The sequence below is a fragment of the Lucilia cuprina genome, chromosome 5 (genome assembly GCF_022045245.1).
Source record: "Lucilia cuprina isolate Lc7/37 chromosome 5, ASM2204524v1, whole genome shotgun sequence".
Lineage (NCBI taxonomy): Eukaryota > Metazoa > Arthropoda > Insecta > Diptera > Calliphoridae > Lucilia > Lucilia cuprina.
In genome coordinates this window covers 68732381-68750825 of record NC_060953.1, presented here as the reverse complement: position 1 = coordinate 68750825, position 18445 = coordinate 68732381, and the positions used below count along the sequence as shown (strand labels likewise).

The window sequence follows — 18445 nt, the reverse complement described above, 5'->3', positions numbered from 1 at the left end:
CGTTGAAATTCTGGTATGTCGTGCCGACGTGAACCAAAAACATATGTTTTTCTTAACAAAAAATTAACTAAGCGAGTTGCCACTTTTAACAGTCATATTTAAAAGAGCTACCACATCATATCGTGTTCATGTATTAAAATTGGTAAAAACAAAAAAAAAATACATACATATATGTAGTTCATTAACCATCCATCAATAATAATTTGCTAATTTAATCAATTATAATAATTCCTTAGAATAAAAACAAAGAATTTCAACTAAAGCCATTGCTTAAAATAACTCAAAGTAAATAAACAAATTTTAAAATGTGGTAGTTTTTTATGAAAACTCTGGTGAGGAAATTAAATTATTAGTGGCAACGCTGTTATTATCATGGAAAAGATAAACAAGTGTATAAAAAGATTAGAGTAATATTATACTTTAAAAATAAATTACCTCTGAATAGTAACCTCTTTAACATTCCACTTGATCGTAAACATTATTTTTGTTGCTTACTTTTCCAATACGAAGTAAGTAAAAATTTAAAAAAAATTTATTAAATTTGCTTAAGCCAATTTAAGTGCAATAATTCGAGAAAGACTTTGTACTTTGATCAACAAAAGTGCATAATGATATTTTTTTTGCTTGTGTATATAACTATGTACATATATTGTTCGCTTTCAGACAAAGATTTTAAAATGTCCCTATCCCGGCCAGTTTACTCACTACTAGGTGTATATTTGGAGCAATTGTTTAATCACCCGGTTCGAACAAAATCTATAACGGCGTAAGTACATTTATTTATACATACTGCTCATTTGCATTAAAAGCGTCTTAACTGCAAAATTAATATTTTAGAGAAATATTTAAGCATGTAACACCATTTATTGTTCTTTTTTAGTTCCGCCCTAGCAGCTTCAGCCAATTATACCTCACAGCGTATGTCCGGCCAAAAAAATGTTAATCAAAAGAGTGTCATAGCGTATGCTCTATTTGGGTTAGTAGTATAGTCAATAATAATTTGCGCACAGAAATTTGATATTTAACATTTTTTTTTTTTAGTTTGCTTTTTGGGGGAAGTGTGCCTCATTATTTCTACCAAACGATGGAAAAATTATTTCACCAAGATGTTAAATTCAGAAAATTTTTCCAGTTTATTTCTGAACGTTTGATATATGCACCATTTTATCAAGTTTTGTCGTTGTACTTTCTGTCAAGGTTTGAAGTAAGTTTAAAAAATACTTACAAGTTTATAGGTATTTAAAGCAAATTTTAATTAAATCACTTTTTTATATACATATATAGATGAATTCCCATCAAGTTGCAATGGCTAATTTGGAAAAACTTTATTGGCCCTTGTTAAAAGCAAATTGGCAATACCTGTCATTGGCTGTTTTTCTTAATATGTACTACATTCCTCCTATGGTAATAAAAGATAATTTTATCTTAACTCTTATCTACTAATCGCATTAATTTGATATTTTTTTATTTTAGTTTCGCACTATAACCATGAGTTTGGTTTCCTTTATTTGGGTTGTATATATTGCGCACAAACGTCGTCGTTTCCAAGAAAAGCAAGCCGGCGATAGTAAATCAAAATAAAAAGATCTTTTCGCTTTTCATTAGTTTTTAGAATATTGGTGAATGTTTTATACAGTACTTTTACAAACTGTTTTATTGAAATTTAATGGTTACAATACAATAATATGTTTAGTAAATATATATTTTTTAAGTATTACTCATTTACTGTAGGAGAAAGTTTAAGCGATCAGATGAAATTAATTTCACCAGATATTGTTTAAAATAAAAACTCAATTCTTGTTTAGATTTTTTTGTACATTACTGTAATATTAAATTCACCTCAGATAATATGTTGAATTTTTGTTGGAAACAAAATGGATGCCTTATTTTGGCAGCATTGCATTAATTTAGTACTAAAGCAACTAAAAAGTACTACCTAATTACAGAAAAAGTTAAATAAATTTAACTATAAATTTCACAATAATCAAAATATAAAACAACAATAAATAGTTTACTTTTTTAATTTGCTGATGATTTATTTTATGATAAATACGTATATGTATTAAATGCAAAGTGCCAATACTAAGTACAGTAGTAAAAATTCTACTACCTTTTTGTGTATAGCCTAAATACTAACGTAATTAGCGTTCATACAACCATGGTATGTGTTGTGCTGTGTTCGTGGTACGTATTGCTAGACGGAGATTTTTTTTATTTTGCTAAAATTATATAGCAAAATATATTAAAAATATCATAATCTAATCACAAAATATTCCAAAAAGTGCACAAAATATAAATTTATAAAAGTATACATAAAATATGTTGAAAATATTAGCGATAATTGAATTTGAAAAAAGGAAAAAAATGTATATATGCATTTTTTCTTCTCTCGACATAAAGTGAATGTGTGTGTATTGTATATAGTCGCAGTCGCCGCTACAGTCTTCTCTAATAAAAGCCAGCTATTAATCCATTAGAAATTTTTTGCGACGTTACCGTCGTCGGCTTGCAAAAAATGGGTTTTTGTTCACAATTTTACAAAAAGTGCAATGTTATTCTACTAAAGCAATTGGTATTTTTTAAGTATTTCTTTAAAGTTCTACTAATATAAAAAAATTATTTGCAAAATATTTTTTTGCATAAATTAGAATAAATATGGATGGTTTACTTCTTTGTTCAGGGAGGGGCGATTTTTTTTCTTCTAAGTTTAAATGTTGCAATCTCTGAAAAATCAATAATTCTGCAACGTTGTTGCTTAAGGCTGTTGTCTATGGAGTGCAAGGGGGAGTAATATATGTATATACATATAATTTTTTTTTGTTTTTCTCATGTTTAAAGTGGGCTTTTGTGTAAATGTTGGGGATCCTGTAAATAGTGTTTGTTTATGTGTGTGATATTGAATTGCCTCAGTAGTGGAATTTCATGTATTGTTTTTGTATTTGTAAAGCCGGCATTTTTATTTTGCACTTTTTCTTTTTTATTTTCTCTTTTAAAGTGTGGGTAGTAAGTACCTGAAAAATACGTAGTAAACATATATTAGTACATACATACATATGTATACATAGTTTAAAATACAATTTTTATATTAATTTTTAATTTAAAAATTGCAACTTTAATAAGTGTAAAACTAAAAAGAAATTTGATATCCGCTCAAATGTTTGTAAAATTATAAATTTTAAACGACAAATAGAACCATAAAAAGTTATTTTTCTACCATGATTATAACAGTACTTTTTGACAAATAACTGTATCGTTTCGGTACGGCTATAAACCTGCATGTTTTTTCGTAATAATTTTGATCAAATTACTAGACAAAAAAATAGACAAAATTTGGAAAATAAATTGAAATTTTAAAATTTTAGAAAAAAAGTACATCAAACATCCGATGATATACAAAAACGCTAAGTGATTTAATACTTTGATTAGCTTCTTAAATACATATGTACATTACATATGTATGCAATCATTTTTATATCTACATACTATTGAGATCAATATTTTATAAAAATTAATAAAACAAGTCCAAATTTCTATATAATATTACATTGGTATTTATTTATATTAATATTTTATCGACTAAATAACTAAAGTTTTTTTTTTTCTATTATTTTTCATAGCTTTTGTAACTAAATCTCCGTTTTGACATCACTTTTCATCATAAACTGAAATAATAATAAAAACACCATCGAAACGAATACAAAATCAAAACAAAACCAACAAAACTTAAAAACAACAACAAAACTGAGAATTTAATCAACTTTAGCTCAAAACCAAAAACTACCAAACCGGCGTTTTTAGGAAGAGGAACTATTGAGGAAGTGGCAACTTTACTGCTCCAATATTACAAAAAAAAACTTTTTTTATTTAAAATTTGCATAAAAATAACAACTCCTACAAAATTGTGAAAACTTATAATAAATTATAAAAAGCTGCTGGAAACAGTTTGCAACGGTTAAAAAAGCTTAAGCCAAGCTTAGCTTATTGAGCCTCCCAAAAAATAAGAAAAAACTTGAAGAAGAAAAAACACTTAGTGAAATTAGCAATAAAACTTCTAAAAAAATAAAATACTCAGAATTTCTAAGAAATTCAAATTAGAAACAAAAACAAAATAAATAAAAAACTAACTAAAAATTATAAAAACACATCTGTCCACAAAAATACTATTGTAAGTTAGCAAAACCAATTAACAAAGAAGATACAGCAAAGCTTGGCTCTTATTATTGTTATAATAACTTGCTAAATTAAGAACTATAACAATAAGATCGTCGTGGTCAACATCCATATTCAACCAATAAGGACTTTATCTTTTGTATTAACAACGGAGGAGTATTAACAACGTTTTTAGTTAAATCGCAAAAATCAGCAAGCAAACAGCAGCAGAAGCATTTCGTTATCAATAGAACGATAAGATACGTTACGATACGATAGTAGTAGTGAGATCAATTGGGAGAGAGAAACAAAACATACGTTAAAGCCTTAAACTATTGTGTATATCTGAAAAATAAGTCATACTTCATCATTTTTAATTTTCCTGGAGCTCGAATACAACATATACCTTTTATCCCCTACATAATTCCTCATTTTTATTTTTATTTTTTCGGAAAGCCCATTCTCTACACAAGCTTTAAATATTTGTTTTAATTTTTTTAACGCTTATTTTTAAAATACATATGTATATTTTTTTTAACACAACCACCACGCCCACAACAAACATCTAACAAAATACAACAACAATATAAATCCTCAACATTATTACGGCAACAACAAAAAACTACCAACAACTGAAAAGAAAGTTTTAAAGTACAAATAAAACGAAAAATATTAAAATTAATAAATAAATAAATAAAATAAAAAAAACGCAACATTACAAAAAAAAAGAACTTAAAAAAATACTGAATTTAATGATTAATTAAGATTTTTATAATTGTACAAAGTATTAAAAATTATAATAAACTCAAATATAGATACTAAAAGTAACTTAAGAAAAATCCAAAAAAAAAAGAAACAAAAAAAAATACTGAAAAAGAATATACTACAAATTCGGAAAAGTGAAGAAAACTATAAACTTCAAAGGAACTGTTTATGCCTAAAAGGCATAAAACGTGTCGTATCTTTAAATAAAATCTCTAAAAAGCAACAAAAAACAACAACAAACGGAAACAATAATTAAAAATATTTCATTAAAATAATAAATAACAAAAAAAAGTAAACAAGAAACCAATAAACAACATTAAAATAATCAAATTAATTTAAATTAATGCTAAAGTTAAGACATTTTTTCATTTCAATTCTTTAAATTATAAATATCAAAAAAGTTATTCCAAAATATTAATTACAACAAAATTTTTTTTTGAAAAAAAAAAAAAAAACAAATACAGCTTGTTTTCAACGATCTCTCAATAAAAAGGGATCCCTTTTTAAAAGGGATCTTTTTGATTTTATTTATAAAAAAAAAAAACAAACCAACAAAATAAATATTAAAAGACTTTCAATTAAACAAGAGATTTTGAAAATATTTCAACGTATACAAACAAACAAACACACACACACATATATTAATATATTAAAATCCTAAAAGTGAATGAATGCAAATAAAAAAGTCTTAGAAAATAATCTTAAAATTTCTTAAAAAAAGTTATTAAAAAAACATTAAAAAAAAACAAATTCAAAGAAAGATTTAAACATCTCTGTGATAATTATTGTAAATTTATAAACTTATTAATTAATGGAATCTTTAGAAATGCAAATTTAATACAAAAAAGAAAAAGAAACAAAACTTCTTATATAAATTAAAAAAAAGGAAAATATTTAACCATACGAAGCTAAAAATATAATAATAGAAAAAAAAAAAAAACAAAAGAACATAAGCCTAAAAAATTAACTTAGATTATTAAGAGAAAAACAGAAAATAATAATAATAAAAAAAAACAAAAATACAAGATAATGAAACATTGAAACAAATTCGTGATATCTTAAAGGACTTCGATACATATACTATAGTATATATTATATATTAAAATAATGAATAATTAATTAATTAATAAAAACAAAAAAATAAAACAAATAATATAAAAATAAAACAAAATATATTATAAACTATAAGTTTTAAGCTTATAAGTAATAAACTAAAAAAAAAACAAAAACAATTGGAAATTATTAAATACTAAACAAAAACATACAAGAAATCCCTTAGTCTAATTCAAGACTTAAATAATGTAATTTTAAAAATTAAATAAAAAAGAGAAAAAAAACAATATTATAATTATATTAACCTTCTTATATAATTATATTAAAATTAAAAACCCTCAAGTGTTTTTTAAACACAGACCACGCCAAAAATCTAAATTTAAAACAACAACAACAACAAAAACAATAAACTTATGAAAATTTTAAAAAGAGTAATTCTACAATTCTCAAATTTTACTTCAAGTATTTAAAACAAAAAAGAACTTGCATCTGATCCCAAAGATTTATTTTTCCAAAACTGTGTTTTTAATTTCAAAAATAATATAATAATAATAATATTTATAAAAAAAATATATAACTCAACCTAATAAAACTAATTTATAATACCAAGCAATATTATTGAAAAACAAAAAGAAAATATAAAACTAGTTTAGAACACAAACAAACAAGTTCCAATTTAAAAGTAATTTTAAAAAGACTTATAAAAAACCGCCGTAAACGCGTTAAGAATTTCACGCATTTCTCAATCGCCATTTAACAAAAAAAATTCAATTTCGTCTCTAAACTTCTGTGGACATTTCATTTTGAATATTCTTAATAAAAGTGTAATTCAGTGCCTCTCATTATAAATAAAAACAAAAATATAAAAACAAATTTAAATACTAATAAAAAAAAGAGAAAACAGAATTAAAAAATAAAATAAATGAAACAATAAAAACAAACCCAGTGTATTTGTGTGTGCAATCATCCCTATCGACCCATTTTAAATCAAACAATTTAGCAGTTTTAATTTCAACAACAGCCGGTAATTTTTATTCTTCATCCTCCTCCTTACTTTTCTTCTATTATATTCCTATTGGGTTTGTTAGCTGATTTCTTGGTCAGTATGAACACTCAGTCGAAAGGATATCGCACAGGGGAAGGTAAGTTTTTAAATGAAATGTAATATGCAACATTTGCAATAGTCTAGTGAAAAAAATAAAATTCAAATACTAAACATTGGTTTGAATTGAATTGTAGTCTTTATTTAGTCTTTCTATCCAATGTCATTAAAATTTAATTTTAGCGACCTGTTTGGACTAAATGAGGATACGATAAAAATTTGTATTTTTTGATAGAGTTTGAGAAAATCATGGTTTCATAAATTGTTACATATAAAAATGTACAAAACGTACTATAGGTATAAACAACAAATCACAAGTTTGTCAACGTAACCAATGCTTTTATTTACTTTTTAATGACTTAAATAAATAAATATACATGTGTATACTTTTAAATTCCAATTCTCAATACGTTTGTTTTATAAAAAATATTACAAATTATTTACAAAATTTTAGGACGAAATTTTTGCAATCTGCTTTTCTATAAAAAACAATTAGTGCTCTTAAATCTAGTTGTGATTCTATTTAATCGTAGTGTAAAAACATTCGTGAGATTTTTAAAACTCGCTATTTTTTGTATTTTGATTTTGTGATTTTTATTAAAATCTTATGACATTTTCTGTAAATTTCGATAGAAATCTATGATAACTTACCCTGTGATGGATTTTTCAACATGAATGCCATGCGTAATTTGAATATTTCGAATAATTTCCCCCCAATCGGCACGTTTTCTTTGGAAGCTTTGGGTCCGCAAACTCCTCAATCTCAATCTCAACCCCAGCATCATCACCAGCAACAACAACAGCAGCAGCAGCAACATCATCATCATCAACAGCAGGGACCACCACCAATGACTCAACATCGTACCATTGGTATGTTCGATGCTAATGAGGTACCGGAAGTTATACAAAATCCGGCAACTATAGGGGTCTTTCAATCGAATAGTGTTTTGACCAATGGTAGTGGTAACAATTCCAACTCAATCTTTGGTTCTCAATCGAACTCATCTTCTTCGGCTGCCAACGATCCGAATCAGGCAACTCGTGAGACTGGTATAATCGAAAAACTATTGGTAATTAAAGTTCCAATCAACTACTTCTACTTTCTTAAGTTGATTCAATAACAATTTATATAAATTTAATTCTATTTAAGCATTCTTATGGATTCATTCAATGCTGTGAGCGTCAAGCTCGTTTGTTTTTCCATTTTTCTCAATTCAGTGGCAACATTGATCATTTAAAAATCGGTGATCCAGTTGAATTCGAAATGACATATGATCGTCGTACTGGAAAGCCAATTGCTAGTCAAGTTTCGAAAATTGCACCAGAAGTTGTAAGTCTTTTGTAGAAATATAGGAAATTTTAAAATTTAGTTGTGATTTATTTGTTTTAGGTTCTTTCTGAGGAGCGTGTTACTGGTACGGTTACAACTGAATTACGCGTTGATAGTTCCAATAATTTATTGTCATCAAGTGAAACTACTGGACGCATTAGTTACGAGAATCGTGGTGAATGTTTTTTCTTGCCCTATACCAAAGATGATGTTGAGGGCAATGTCAACTTGAGAGCCGGTGATAAAGTCAGCTTTCAGATTGCAACCAACCAAAGGTAATTGATCATTAACTCTTCAAAATGGATTTACTTTATTTTATTATTATCCATTTCCTTTTCTAATAATTATCATAATAATGAATCAGAGGAAACTTGGGAGCTTGCCATATTCGTTTGGAAAATCCAGCACAACCAGTTAAATACCGTGGTGTTGTTTGTTCAATGAAGGAATCATTTGGGTTCATTGAACGTGCTGATGTTGTTAAAGAAATTTTCTTTCACTTCTCCGAAGCGGAGGGCAATGTTGAATTACGTCCTGGTGATGATGTCGAATTCACTATTCAAACACGTAGTGTAAGTCCCAATTTTTGTATTATTTGTCTATTGTTGTCGTATAAAATTGAGAATATATGAATATTTTAAACTACAATTTTTTAGGGACGTGAGTTTGCATGCAACATTACTCGTTTGCCACCTGGTTCGGTAATATTTGAAGATGTGGATACCACTATTTACAAGGGACAAGTGTTGAAGCCCTTAGATCGTAATAATCCTGCTAGGCAAACGAATGATCCTTTGCCAGGCCGCATACGCTATAGAGCACCAGACTATTCAGAAGTTGAGGTACCATTTGGCGACAAAGACCAAGTAAGTTTTGTTAGAACAACATAAAACACTTCGCAACCGAGCATTCAATCGATATTCAAAAGCGTTTTATGAAAAACTTTTACTTTTATTAGAAGGGAGATTTTACATTGCGCCATGGAGATTGGGTTCAATTTTTATTGGCCACAGATCGACGCGATCAATTGCAACGTGCCACATCAATTTCTTTGCTTGATGAAACTTTTAAAGTATCGGGCGAAAAGCGTGAACAAGGTGTTATATCCTCTTTGAAAGAAGGTTTTGGTTTCATACGATGCGTTGAACGTAATGTTCGTATATTTTTCCACTACACCGAAATTTTGGACACGGTAAGTCTTAGCTAAAAAGGTTTAAATATTTCCTATGTCGGTATAAAATATCACTCTCACTCTCTTTCAGAGCCGTGAAATTGCTCTAAATGATGAGGTTGAATTTACTGTGGTTCAAGAGCAAGGTGTCCCATATAATACATCACGTTTGCATGGCATACGTATTAAGCATTTACCAACCGGTACTGTGCAATTTGAAACATTAATGGCCAGCAATATTGAGGGTAAGTGGATAAGTGTTAATATGTAAATGTTTACTCATATATTTTTGTTTTATGTTTTAAATAGGTTACATTACCCGTGAAGCTCCCAAGAGCCCAGTAAAATCTCAAGATCGCGTTGAGGGCGGTGTTATTACCTACGAGCATGGCGAACTTAAAAAGACTATTATGTATTTCCTTAAAGACTGCGAAAAACCACCAAGAATCGGAGATCGTGTGCGTTTTGATATTTATTTGGTATGTAAATCAAATAGGGAACTGACTAAAAAGTATTACACATATTTATGCAAATATTTATTTTAAAGGTAAAAAGAAATAAAGAATTGATTGCTGTAAATGTACAAAATTTGCATAATGCATTGCAACCAGGAATGCAAACATTGCATCAGGCGCAATTAACAACTCAACAGCAGCAGCAGCAACAGCCACAACTTCTTCAGCAACAACCTTTACAACAAATGGCAACTAATACAACGAATCCACAACAACCATTAACAACAGCAACATCACAACATCATCTTCATATCCACAATCCAAATAACGATCCAGCAATTATTCACACCAATGGCATTATTAATGCTGTAAGTGGAGTGGGAGTTGGAGTAGGCGGCATGATAATGCCCCAGAATGGCTACTTAACCATGGGAAATAATCAAATGATGACTCCAACAACACCAAAGATAGAAGATTTTAATAAATTGGAAAATAATAATTCAATGTCAAACTCTGAAACCGGTCAAGTTGTTTATCGCGGCTTCATCGCCGTAATCAAGGAGAATTTTGGTTTCATTGAAACCTTGTCGCATGATGAAGAAGTCTTCTTTCATTTCAGCAACTATGTCGGCAATCCCAATTGGTTGGAACTGGGCCAAGAGGTCGAATACACTTTGTCGCCCAACGGCAATACGTCTGTGTCGGGCAATTGCTTGCCAGCCGAAAATGTACGCACTTTAGCCAAGGGCTCTATACCACAGCCGGCTGTGTTAGAGGGAGTCCACAATGGGGTTGTAGCTCGTCCTTTACGCTGCATTAATCCCGACCAGCAAGAGTATGCTGGTCTCATTGAAGTCTTGGATGAGACTCGAAGCCAAGTGTTGTCACAACATGAATTCGGCATCACTAGTTTGGTTAACAAACGTGATTTGTTACAGAAGGGTGACTTGGTCAGTTTCAAAATCGATGAAACTGGTCGTGCAGCTGACATCACAGCCGTTCGTCAAAAGAAGCGTGCCACCGTTGATTCCATTAAAGGTCAATTTGGTTTTCTCAACTATGAAATTGAAGATGGTAAGAAACTTTTCTTCCACATGTCTGAAGTACAAGGTAATGCTGTATCTTTACATCCCGGTGACACTGTTGAGTTCTCTGTTGTTACAAACCAGGTAAGATTTAATATTATTTGTGTTGTTTTTATTTGTTATTTTTTTCTTTCTTTCTTGTTGTTTAGCGTAATGGCAAATCTTCGGCTTGCAATGTTTTAAAAATAAACGATCGTCCTGACCGTTTGATCTCTCGTCTAAAATTAACCGATGATACATTGCCACGTTTGATTGTTATTAGAGCTCCAAAAGGCCCACAGGGAAAAGGTTTCTCGCCTCAAGCAAGATTACAAAAAATTCCAGGTAAGATTCATAAAGAAGTACAAGTCATGAATGCAGAATTTTTCATATTTCATTATAAATTTATATTTGCAATTCATTAAAAATAGAATAATAATATTTAGAGAACACAAAATGCAAACGTTTCTATTGTTTTACAGGTATATTGGTTGAGTAAATGTCATCAAAGAACAAATAAAAGGCAAAGAAGGGAGGGATTTAATGACTGAAGAGTAGTTGCCGCAAACAATGAATGAATGAATTAAACTAGAGAGAGGGAGCCATTTGGAAGAAGTTAAACAATACCAACAACAACAAATAAAACATAAACTGCTATAATCTGATAAATAAAAAAGAATCACTGCTAAACATAATACAAGTATAAACAAAAATAAAATAAATCTATTTATATCCTATTCAACAGTTATTTATGCAATTAAAACCGAGGGAGAAACAAAAATTAAATTTTAATAATTGAAGATAAAGAATTATGTAGAAGAAACTCATACTCGTACACACACACACACTTACACACACAAAACACATTTCTTACATTAACTTTCCATATATGAAGTATAAAAAAAAGTAATAAAATGATGAACAAAAACAAAATATTGAACAGAATTGAGTATTTATTATTAATATGCATAAGAAAAATTACAATAAATAAAAAAATAAAAAAATATTATATACATTTAATGAAAAAACAAACAAACAAATAAACAGAAAACAATTACAATTTAAAAACGTAACGAAACATTATCTATATTCTAAACGATACAAATTAAAACAACAAAAAACATTAAAGAACAAAACTTATGAACATCGATATGATACCATACGATACAATTTTTATAATATATAGATGATTAAATATATTAACTCTTATTTTTTTCTTTTTTAATTTATTTCCGTTTTTTTCGTTACTTTTCCTTTAAAACTTAAAACAAAATAAAAAAAACTACACACAACAACTATACTATTAACTCAATAATATAAATACAGCAACAACAATACACATATAATAAAAGAAAAATGCAATGAAAGTACAGAAGATTGATGATTATGATGAGGGCGAAAGATGGCACAGAGTGGCACACTCATAACCTTCATTCTAAAATATTATGTTTTTTTTATTCTATGAAAACAAATCTTTTTAAAATACTAAAATAAACCAAAACAACTACTCTCTAACAGAAAACAAAAATACTAACAATATAAAAATAAAACAAAATGGCAGCATTAAAAACAAATAAAAAAGAACAATTGAAACTTACAAAAATACAAAAAAATTAACATTCGCAATATACAGACATAGATAACACATACTTAAATACATACATATAAAAATGAACATAAGATAGAAGAGTTATTATTAACATATTTATAATTTTAACTACTTACTTCAATGAACACAAAAAACCCAACAACAGCAAATAAAAGACAATTTTTTTTCATAATCTACATAAAAGAAAACATGAGAAAAAGAATATGATAAAACAAAGCAAACGTAATTAAAGGAACAACCAACCAATATTAAATAATAATACAATTACAGAAACACTACTTTAAAAAAAAGAACAAAACTTAAACACCAACCATCAGATGATTCAGTTATTTTTTATATCTTTATTTACTTTATTATATTATGATTCTTATGGTTTCAGGATTGAGTATAGAAAAACAGTTTAATACATTTTAAACATGTTTCTTAATACATTTGCAATTTGGAAAATACATTTTAAAATTTGTATACTGAAAACGGATTTTTTTTAATATTTTGCAACATTTTCTGAATTGAAAATATTTAGTACATATGCAGTAGCAACTGAACTACACTGCAATTCGATTCTAACCTAAACATTTTTATTTAAAAATAGAATAAAAAACAATTTTACACATTTTTAATTTTTCTTAACTTTAGTTTGATTTTTTTTGGGATCAGATTACAAGTTACATACATACTTCTTCTACTATAGCCATGTTTTAACTTACATATTTAATTAAATAAAACAACAATAATATTTATTAAAAGAAAAACGAAACGATATTAAGAAAAACAAAAAAATAATGAATCCAATTTTAAATTAAAACAAAAAAATACATCAAAAATGCAAAAGAATGAATTATAGTAATATAAAAACAACAATATATACATGCTTACAAAACAAATAAAAAAAAATATAAAGTATAAAAGAAAAGTGAATACAAACAAACATAAAAAATAATATAAACATTGCGATCTTATAAAATATAAGTATAAAAATATTAATAAATATAATTTCATTAACATAAACCAATATTAATTGTGTTTTTATTTTAAATAACATTAACAAACATTATATGAAAGTTTGCTTTTGTTCGAAGAGTGCACGCTGTGGCATCTGATGATTAGTTTGGGATGCTGATGCCAACGGATATTCATTTTATGCATATATGTGAGTACATTTAATTTTATTTATAATTTTTTAAATTAAAATAGAAATCATTAAATAAATTTAAATATACATCCCAATTCTGCATTTCGATTACATATACGCATTCAGCTACGCAATGATCAAAAAAAGGTATTCCGACTGAAAAAAACTGAATCGCTAGAAAAAGAAGAAGCAATTCCATTTTGTTTTAATGCTTTATGATTGTGTGTATTCTGCATTTCGATCGTAATTACGTTTTTGTAAGACCTGGTTTACACTAAGAAACTTTCGATTTTTGTGTGTGAGAGAAAGAGAAAGAAATATCAAACATCTCTTTCTCCCACACACAAAATCAAAAGTTTCCCAGTGTGAACCAGGTCTAAGTTGTTGTTCATGTGGCGGAGATTCAAATCGAAATGCAGAATACCAAAGTTGCCAAACGAAGAAAATTACGGTTCAAATTGAAATGCAGAATTGGGGCCATAAATACAAAATTTTTTGAAAAAATGCATCTGTCATATTTACGTTTTTTAATTGCACATTTTCGGTTATACATTTCAGAACGTACTGCTCATCAGATGCAGTGCAGTAATGCATTTCCACAAATATCCCTTATACATCCTTATCGTATTTGAAATTTGATCCGAGAAGAGAATAGCTCTTCATTACATCACCATTCCATCAATTTCCTGTGTCCATAAATGCAATAACTTAAAACTATGTATGTAAATACCCTATCGAGTCATTTTAGTTCGAGGTTGGTATGTTTGTTGAAATCTATTCTGAAGATCCTAATATTGAATAATTCTATCAGACATGATTGAGAGAGGGGCTTTGCCATACGCAACACCAACATGCTGGTACAATCAAGTGATTGTGCACTCATATTGCCAGGTTATCACACGTTTGTCCAGAGAAAACCTCACCAAACGACTTATACCTTCATATAGGAAGTTGGAGCATCCGGACTCAAAGGTATTAATGGTTTCCACCAGAAAAAAGTTTTAGAGATTTAATAGTATTTTATGGTCTCCACCTGTTAAAAACATAACCTCACTCTCAGGTAAAACGAAGGCACGCGTTTAATGAGGACAACGCATAACTTAGAACAGTTATACGAAGTAGTGCATTAAATTAGTGCGGGGTGAGGAGTAATTCTGTCGAAAGCCCAGCAACAAGCCTGACCGTCCTTAAGAAATAAAAACGATGACGCGAGAGTCGTTCCCCAACTCAGACCTGAATTACAACTGTTTTTGAAAAATGAATATTGCACAAGCATGATGGTATCATATATGGCTAGAACATAAAATCACAATCAAATACTATTCCAGCATGCAGGTGTTGTATATTTCGTACAATTTTGTATATATTACGTAACAATTTTGTGGTGCTAATCAACGAAGCCTGTCGTACAGGCTTCGTAAACATAATTTCTCTGCGTAAGTATTTAAATTCAAATACCTCGATACTTACAATATGAATACTTGTGATATCAGACATAATTCAAATAAAACAAAATATTTGATTCATTTTTATTGACTTTTTTTTGGTTTTTGTTCATGTTTTACTTATAAGAATAATTGCATCTGCTTATATAATTAAGTAATTTTAAAGTAGTTTAAATATTTGCTTTTAATCTTAAGCTTTCTTTCTTTCATTTGTGTTTTATTTAATACTAGGTTATAATTTATTTTTAATTATTTAGTGAGTTTAAATAGTGATTGTGACATACTAAAATATTTTATTATTATTCTTTTACTTTTTTCAACTTACTGATGAACTGTCGTCTATTTAATGAAATAATGATGGTTATGATATTGATGTTGTTAAGACAGATTATGATGAACTGACTGACAGAAAGACAGACAAACTGAGTTTGAGATTATAATACGAGTATGAAAATAAATATATTCTATATAATTTTTGTTTATAATAAATGTTGTATAGTGAATGTAACTATGTATGTATGCATGTACGCAAGAATTATGTAAGTATGTATGTAGATTCGAGTATTTATGAATATGTATGTATATATAATCATAAGTTTTTATAACTGTTTTTTTACGATAAATGATTTGTATGTATATTTTTATTATTATTTTGTATATATGAGACTTTAAAGGTTGATTCCTGAAAATAAATTTTGTTTATTGTTAGAGGATTTCGAATTTAACATTGAGCTGGAATATTAGGGACAAAACATGTGTAGAACGGTTTACAAACAGAGGTAGTAATTTTTGGATTCTTTTTGATCTAGCTCGCCAAAGGTAAAGTCTAGAATAAAAGTTTTATAAAATAAGGAATAAATATTTTGTAGTGTGGTCTAACTTACATACATAAGAAGAATATACATATGTATGTATGTACTTATATGGGGTTAATGAAATAATGGATGCGAACTTTTTGCAGTATAAGGATGTTTTTTGATTAGTCAATATAGTAAATATGTCAATATTTATTTATACTTGATTTGTTTACATGTATATGTATGTCTAATACACATACATGAAGTTATTATTATATTCTGTTTACTTTTCAACATGAAATAATAATAATATATTATAGATAGAATGTTAGAAGTTAATAGAACATAAATGCGGGATATAGTCTCGTATTTGCAAGAGTTAGTGGGTAATAGAAGAAACACGTTTTTTTATAATTTGTTTTTATTTTGTTTCCTTGTTTAAGTTATAATATAGTAGTACATTGTTTGTAGGTGTAGTAAATATGTCGGGATTGAGGACTAGATGGAAGTTAGGTTAGGTAAGGGAGAGTTTTTTTTGTTTAATAAAGTTTTATTAATGTATAAATATTTTTGTTGATAAATTATCTTATTACAAGTGTTTTATTTAATTATGAAGTTTTTGTTTTGTATTCAAAGTCTAAGATTAATACAATGTGGTTAAGTTTAGAGCTTGTTTTCGATAATACCTTAATAAAACCCTTATAAATTAGTATAAAATTAACTTTTATGTTTTACTTTTTTTTTGGGCCATTTGTAAAAAATGTTGATTTACTCAGACAACTATTTCTTAAAATAAAGTTCATATTTATTTTGCAAAAAACATCCGTTTATAGTATAAACTTTATACTGTTTCCTTTGAAATAAGAGCATAACTCAAAAGTATGTACATAATATACATATTTGAAATATTGTGTTTAATTTATCTACGATTATTCTGAAATTAAATTATTATATGAATAATCAAAACTTAAAGAAATTTGTAAAAATTTAATAACATCAATCGAATTAGTAACTACCCAGGAAAATTGTATTAGTTGTAGAACTAGTTCTAGAACACATGATTTTAGCCTGAACTCGTTCTACTTTGGCGTTGAGACCAATGATTTTTGTTCGAAATTTTCACCTTCGTAACTGGTTCTGAGGAAGCGTTATGGAGTCGACACTCGTTCTTTAGAACGCTTCTGGAACTAGTTCTTTAATCAATGATTTTTGTTTGAATTTGTCAACCTCGGAACTAATTCCAGGGAAGCTATAGAGAACATATAAACAAATATTTGTTTTTTAGCGTTTTTGTTTGAAATCATTAAGATTAGGAACAATTTTTAGAAACTGTTGAGTAATTTTTACTATTAAAATAATGTTATTTACAAAACTTACATTCATATACATTTCTTACGTAAGATTTAATATAATTCTTCCGCACCTCTAATCTTTTAAAATATTTTTTGTAAGGATATACGTTACAAGCATCAAACTTTCTCTTCTCTCGGTACCATTCAATTAGGGAGCTCTTTAATATCTTGTAGTTTAGTTGAATACAAAAATATACATTTGAACGCGTTTTCTATTTTAATTATTTGACATTTTTTCAATTGATTCCAAGAAGTTGTTTCGGAACTAGTATGCGTTCCATTGAACTAGTGCAGTAGTAATGTAAAACTAGTTTCAAAGAACTAGTTCCTTGAAAACTATTTAGAAATATTTAAGAACCACAACAATATTCTAAAGAATGGGTTCCAGAAGTAATGGCGACACTACTAGTTCCAAGGCTGTTGTTTAAGAATCTGAAGTGGTTCTGTTTTCACTCGTTCTAGAACTAGTAGTTTTTCGAACATGTTCTAAAATTTTTCCTGGGTAGAGAATTGAAAAATTATTTTTTTAACATATTAACAAAAATTTATTTAAATTGTTATTATCGTTGGCGATTTCGTTAGGAAACAGTATAAAATGGTAGAATATCCTTGTAAAATATATATGATATTTTCCTGATTACCAAACAATTTGCTTTATTTTTTACCATTTATTTAGAACGTTCTTTAAAAGGTAGATAAATGAAAACAATTACAAAATGTTGACACAGTAGATTTTTAATACAATTTCATAATTTTAATGCAATATCGCTGTTGGCGGATGTATCGTTTTAAATACGCAATGAAATTAATTTTAAAAGGATTGCTTTTGGTTACTTTAAATTTGTATAGAATCTGTTTTTAATTATTATATATTATGGTAAGTAATTTTTGTATTATTATTATTTTTAATAATTATTATTTTATGTTTTTAATTTATAATTTGTTTAAATTCCGGTGCTTAATAGAAAAATAAATAATACATGCATACTTATATGTATGTAATGTATATGTAATCGTAATA

The 18445-nt window shown here is 27.7% G+C and overlaps 2 protein-coding genes and 1 long non-coding RNA gene across 3 annotated transcripts; all 3 read left to right on the top strand.

Moving 5' to 3' along the window:
• The first annotated feature begins 348 nt into the window (after nucleotides 1-348).
• LOC111677468 (peroxisomal membrane protein 2) lies at nucleotides 349-1701 on the top strand. Its single transcript, XM_023438592.2, has 6 exons — nucleotides 349-509; nucleotides 664-766; nucleotides 881-976; nucleotides 1042-1204; nucleotides 1285-1404; nucleotides 1474-1701. Exons 2-6 carry the CDS (start codon nucleotides 678-680, stop codon nucleotides 1579-1581), a joined length of 576 nt encoding a protein of 191 aa, XP_023294360.1. The 5' UTR covers nucleotides 349-509; nucleotides 664-677; the 3' UTR covers nucleotides 1582-1701.
• A 710-nt stretch (nucleotides 1702-2411) lies between these two features.
• LOC111677479 lies at nucleotides 2412-5181 on the top strand. Its single transcript, XR_006941081.1, has 2 exons — nucleotides 2412-2572; nucleotides 3618-5181. It is a non-coding gene; the product is annotated as an uncharacterized LOC111677479 (long non-coding RNA).
• A 379-nt stretch (nucleotides 5182-5560) lies between these two features.
• On the top strand, nucleotides 5561-12744 carry LOC111677514 (cold shock domain-containing protein E1). The gene is made up of 12 exons (XM_023438655.2): nucleotides 5561-7109; nucleotides 7703-8139; nucleotides 8220-8399; nucleotides 8460-8674; nucleotides 8764-8971; nucleotides 9056-9265; nucleotides 9358-9591; nucleotides 9662-9815; nucleotides 9880-10049; nucleotides 10118-11194; nucleotides 11260-11434; nucleotides 11572-12744. Exons 1-12 carry the CDS (start codon nucleotides 7073-7075, stop codon nucleotides 11586-11588), a joined length of 3114 nt encoding a protein of 1037 aa, XP_023294423.2. The 5' UTR covers nucleotides 5561-7072; the 3' UTR covers nucleotides 11589-12744.
• The last annotated feature ends 5701 nt before the right edge of the window (nucleotides 12745-18445 follow it).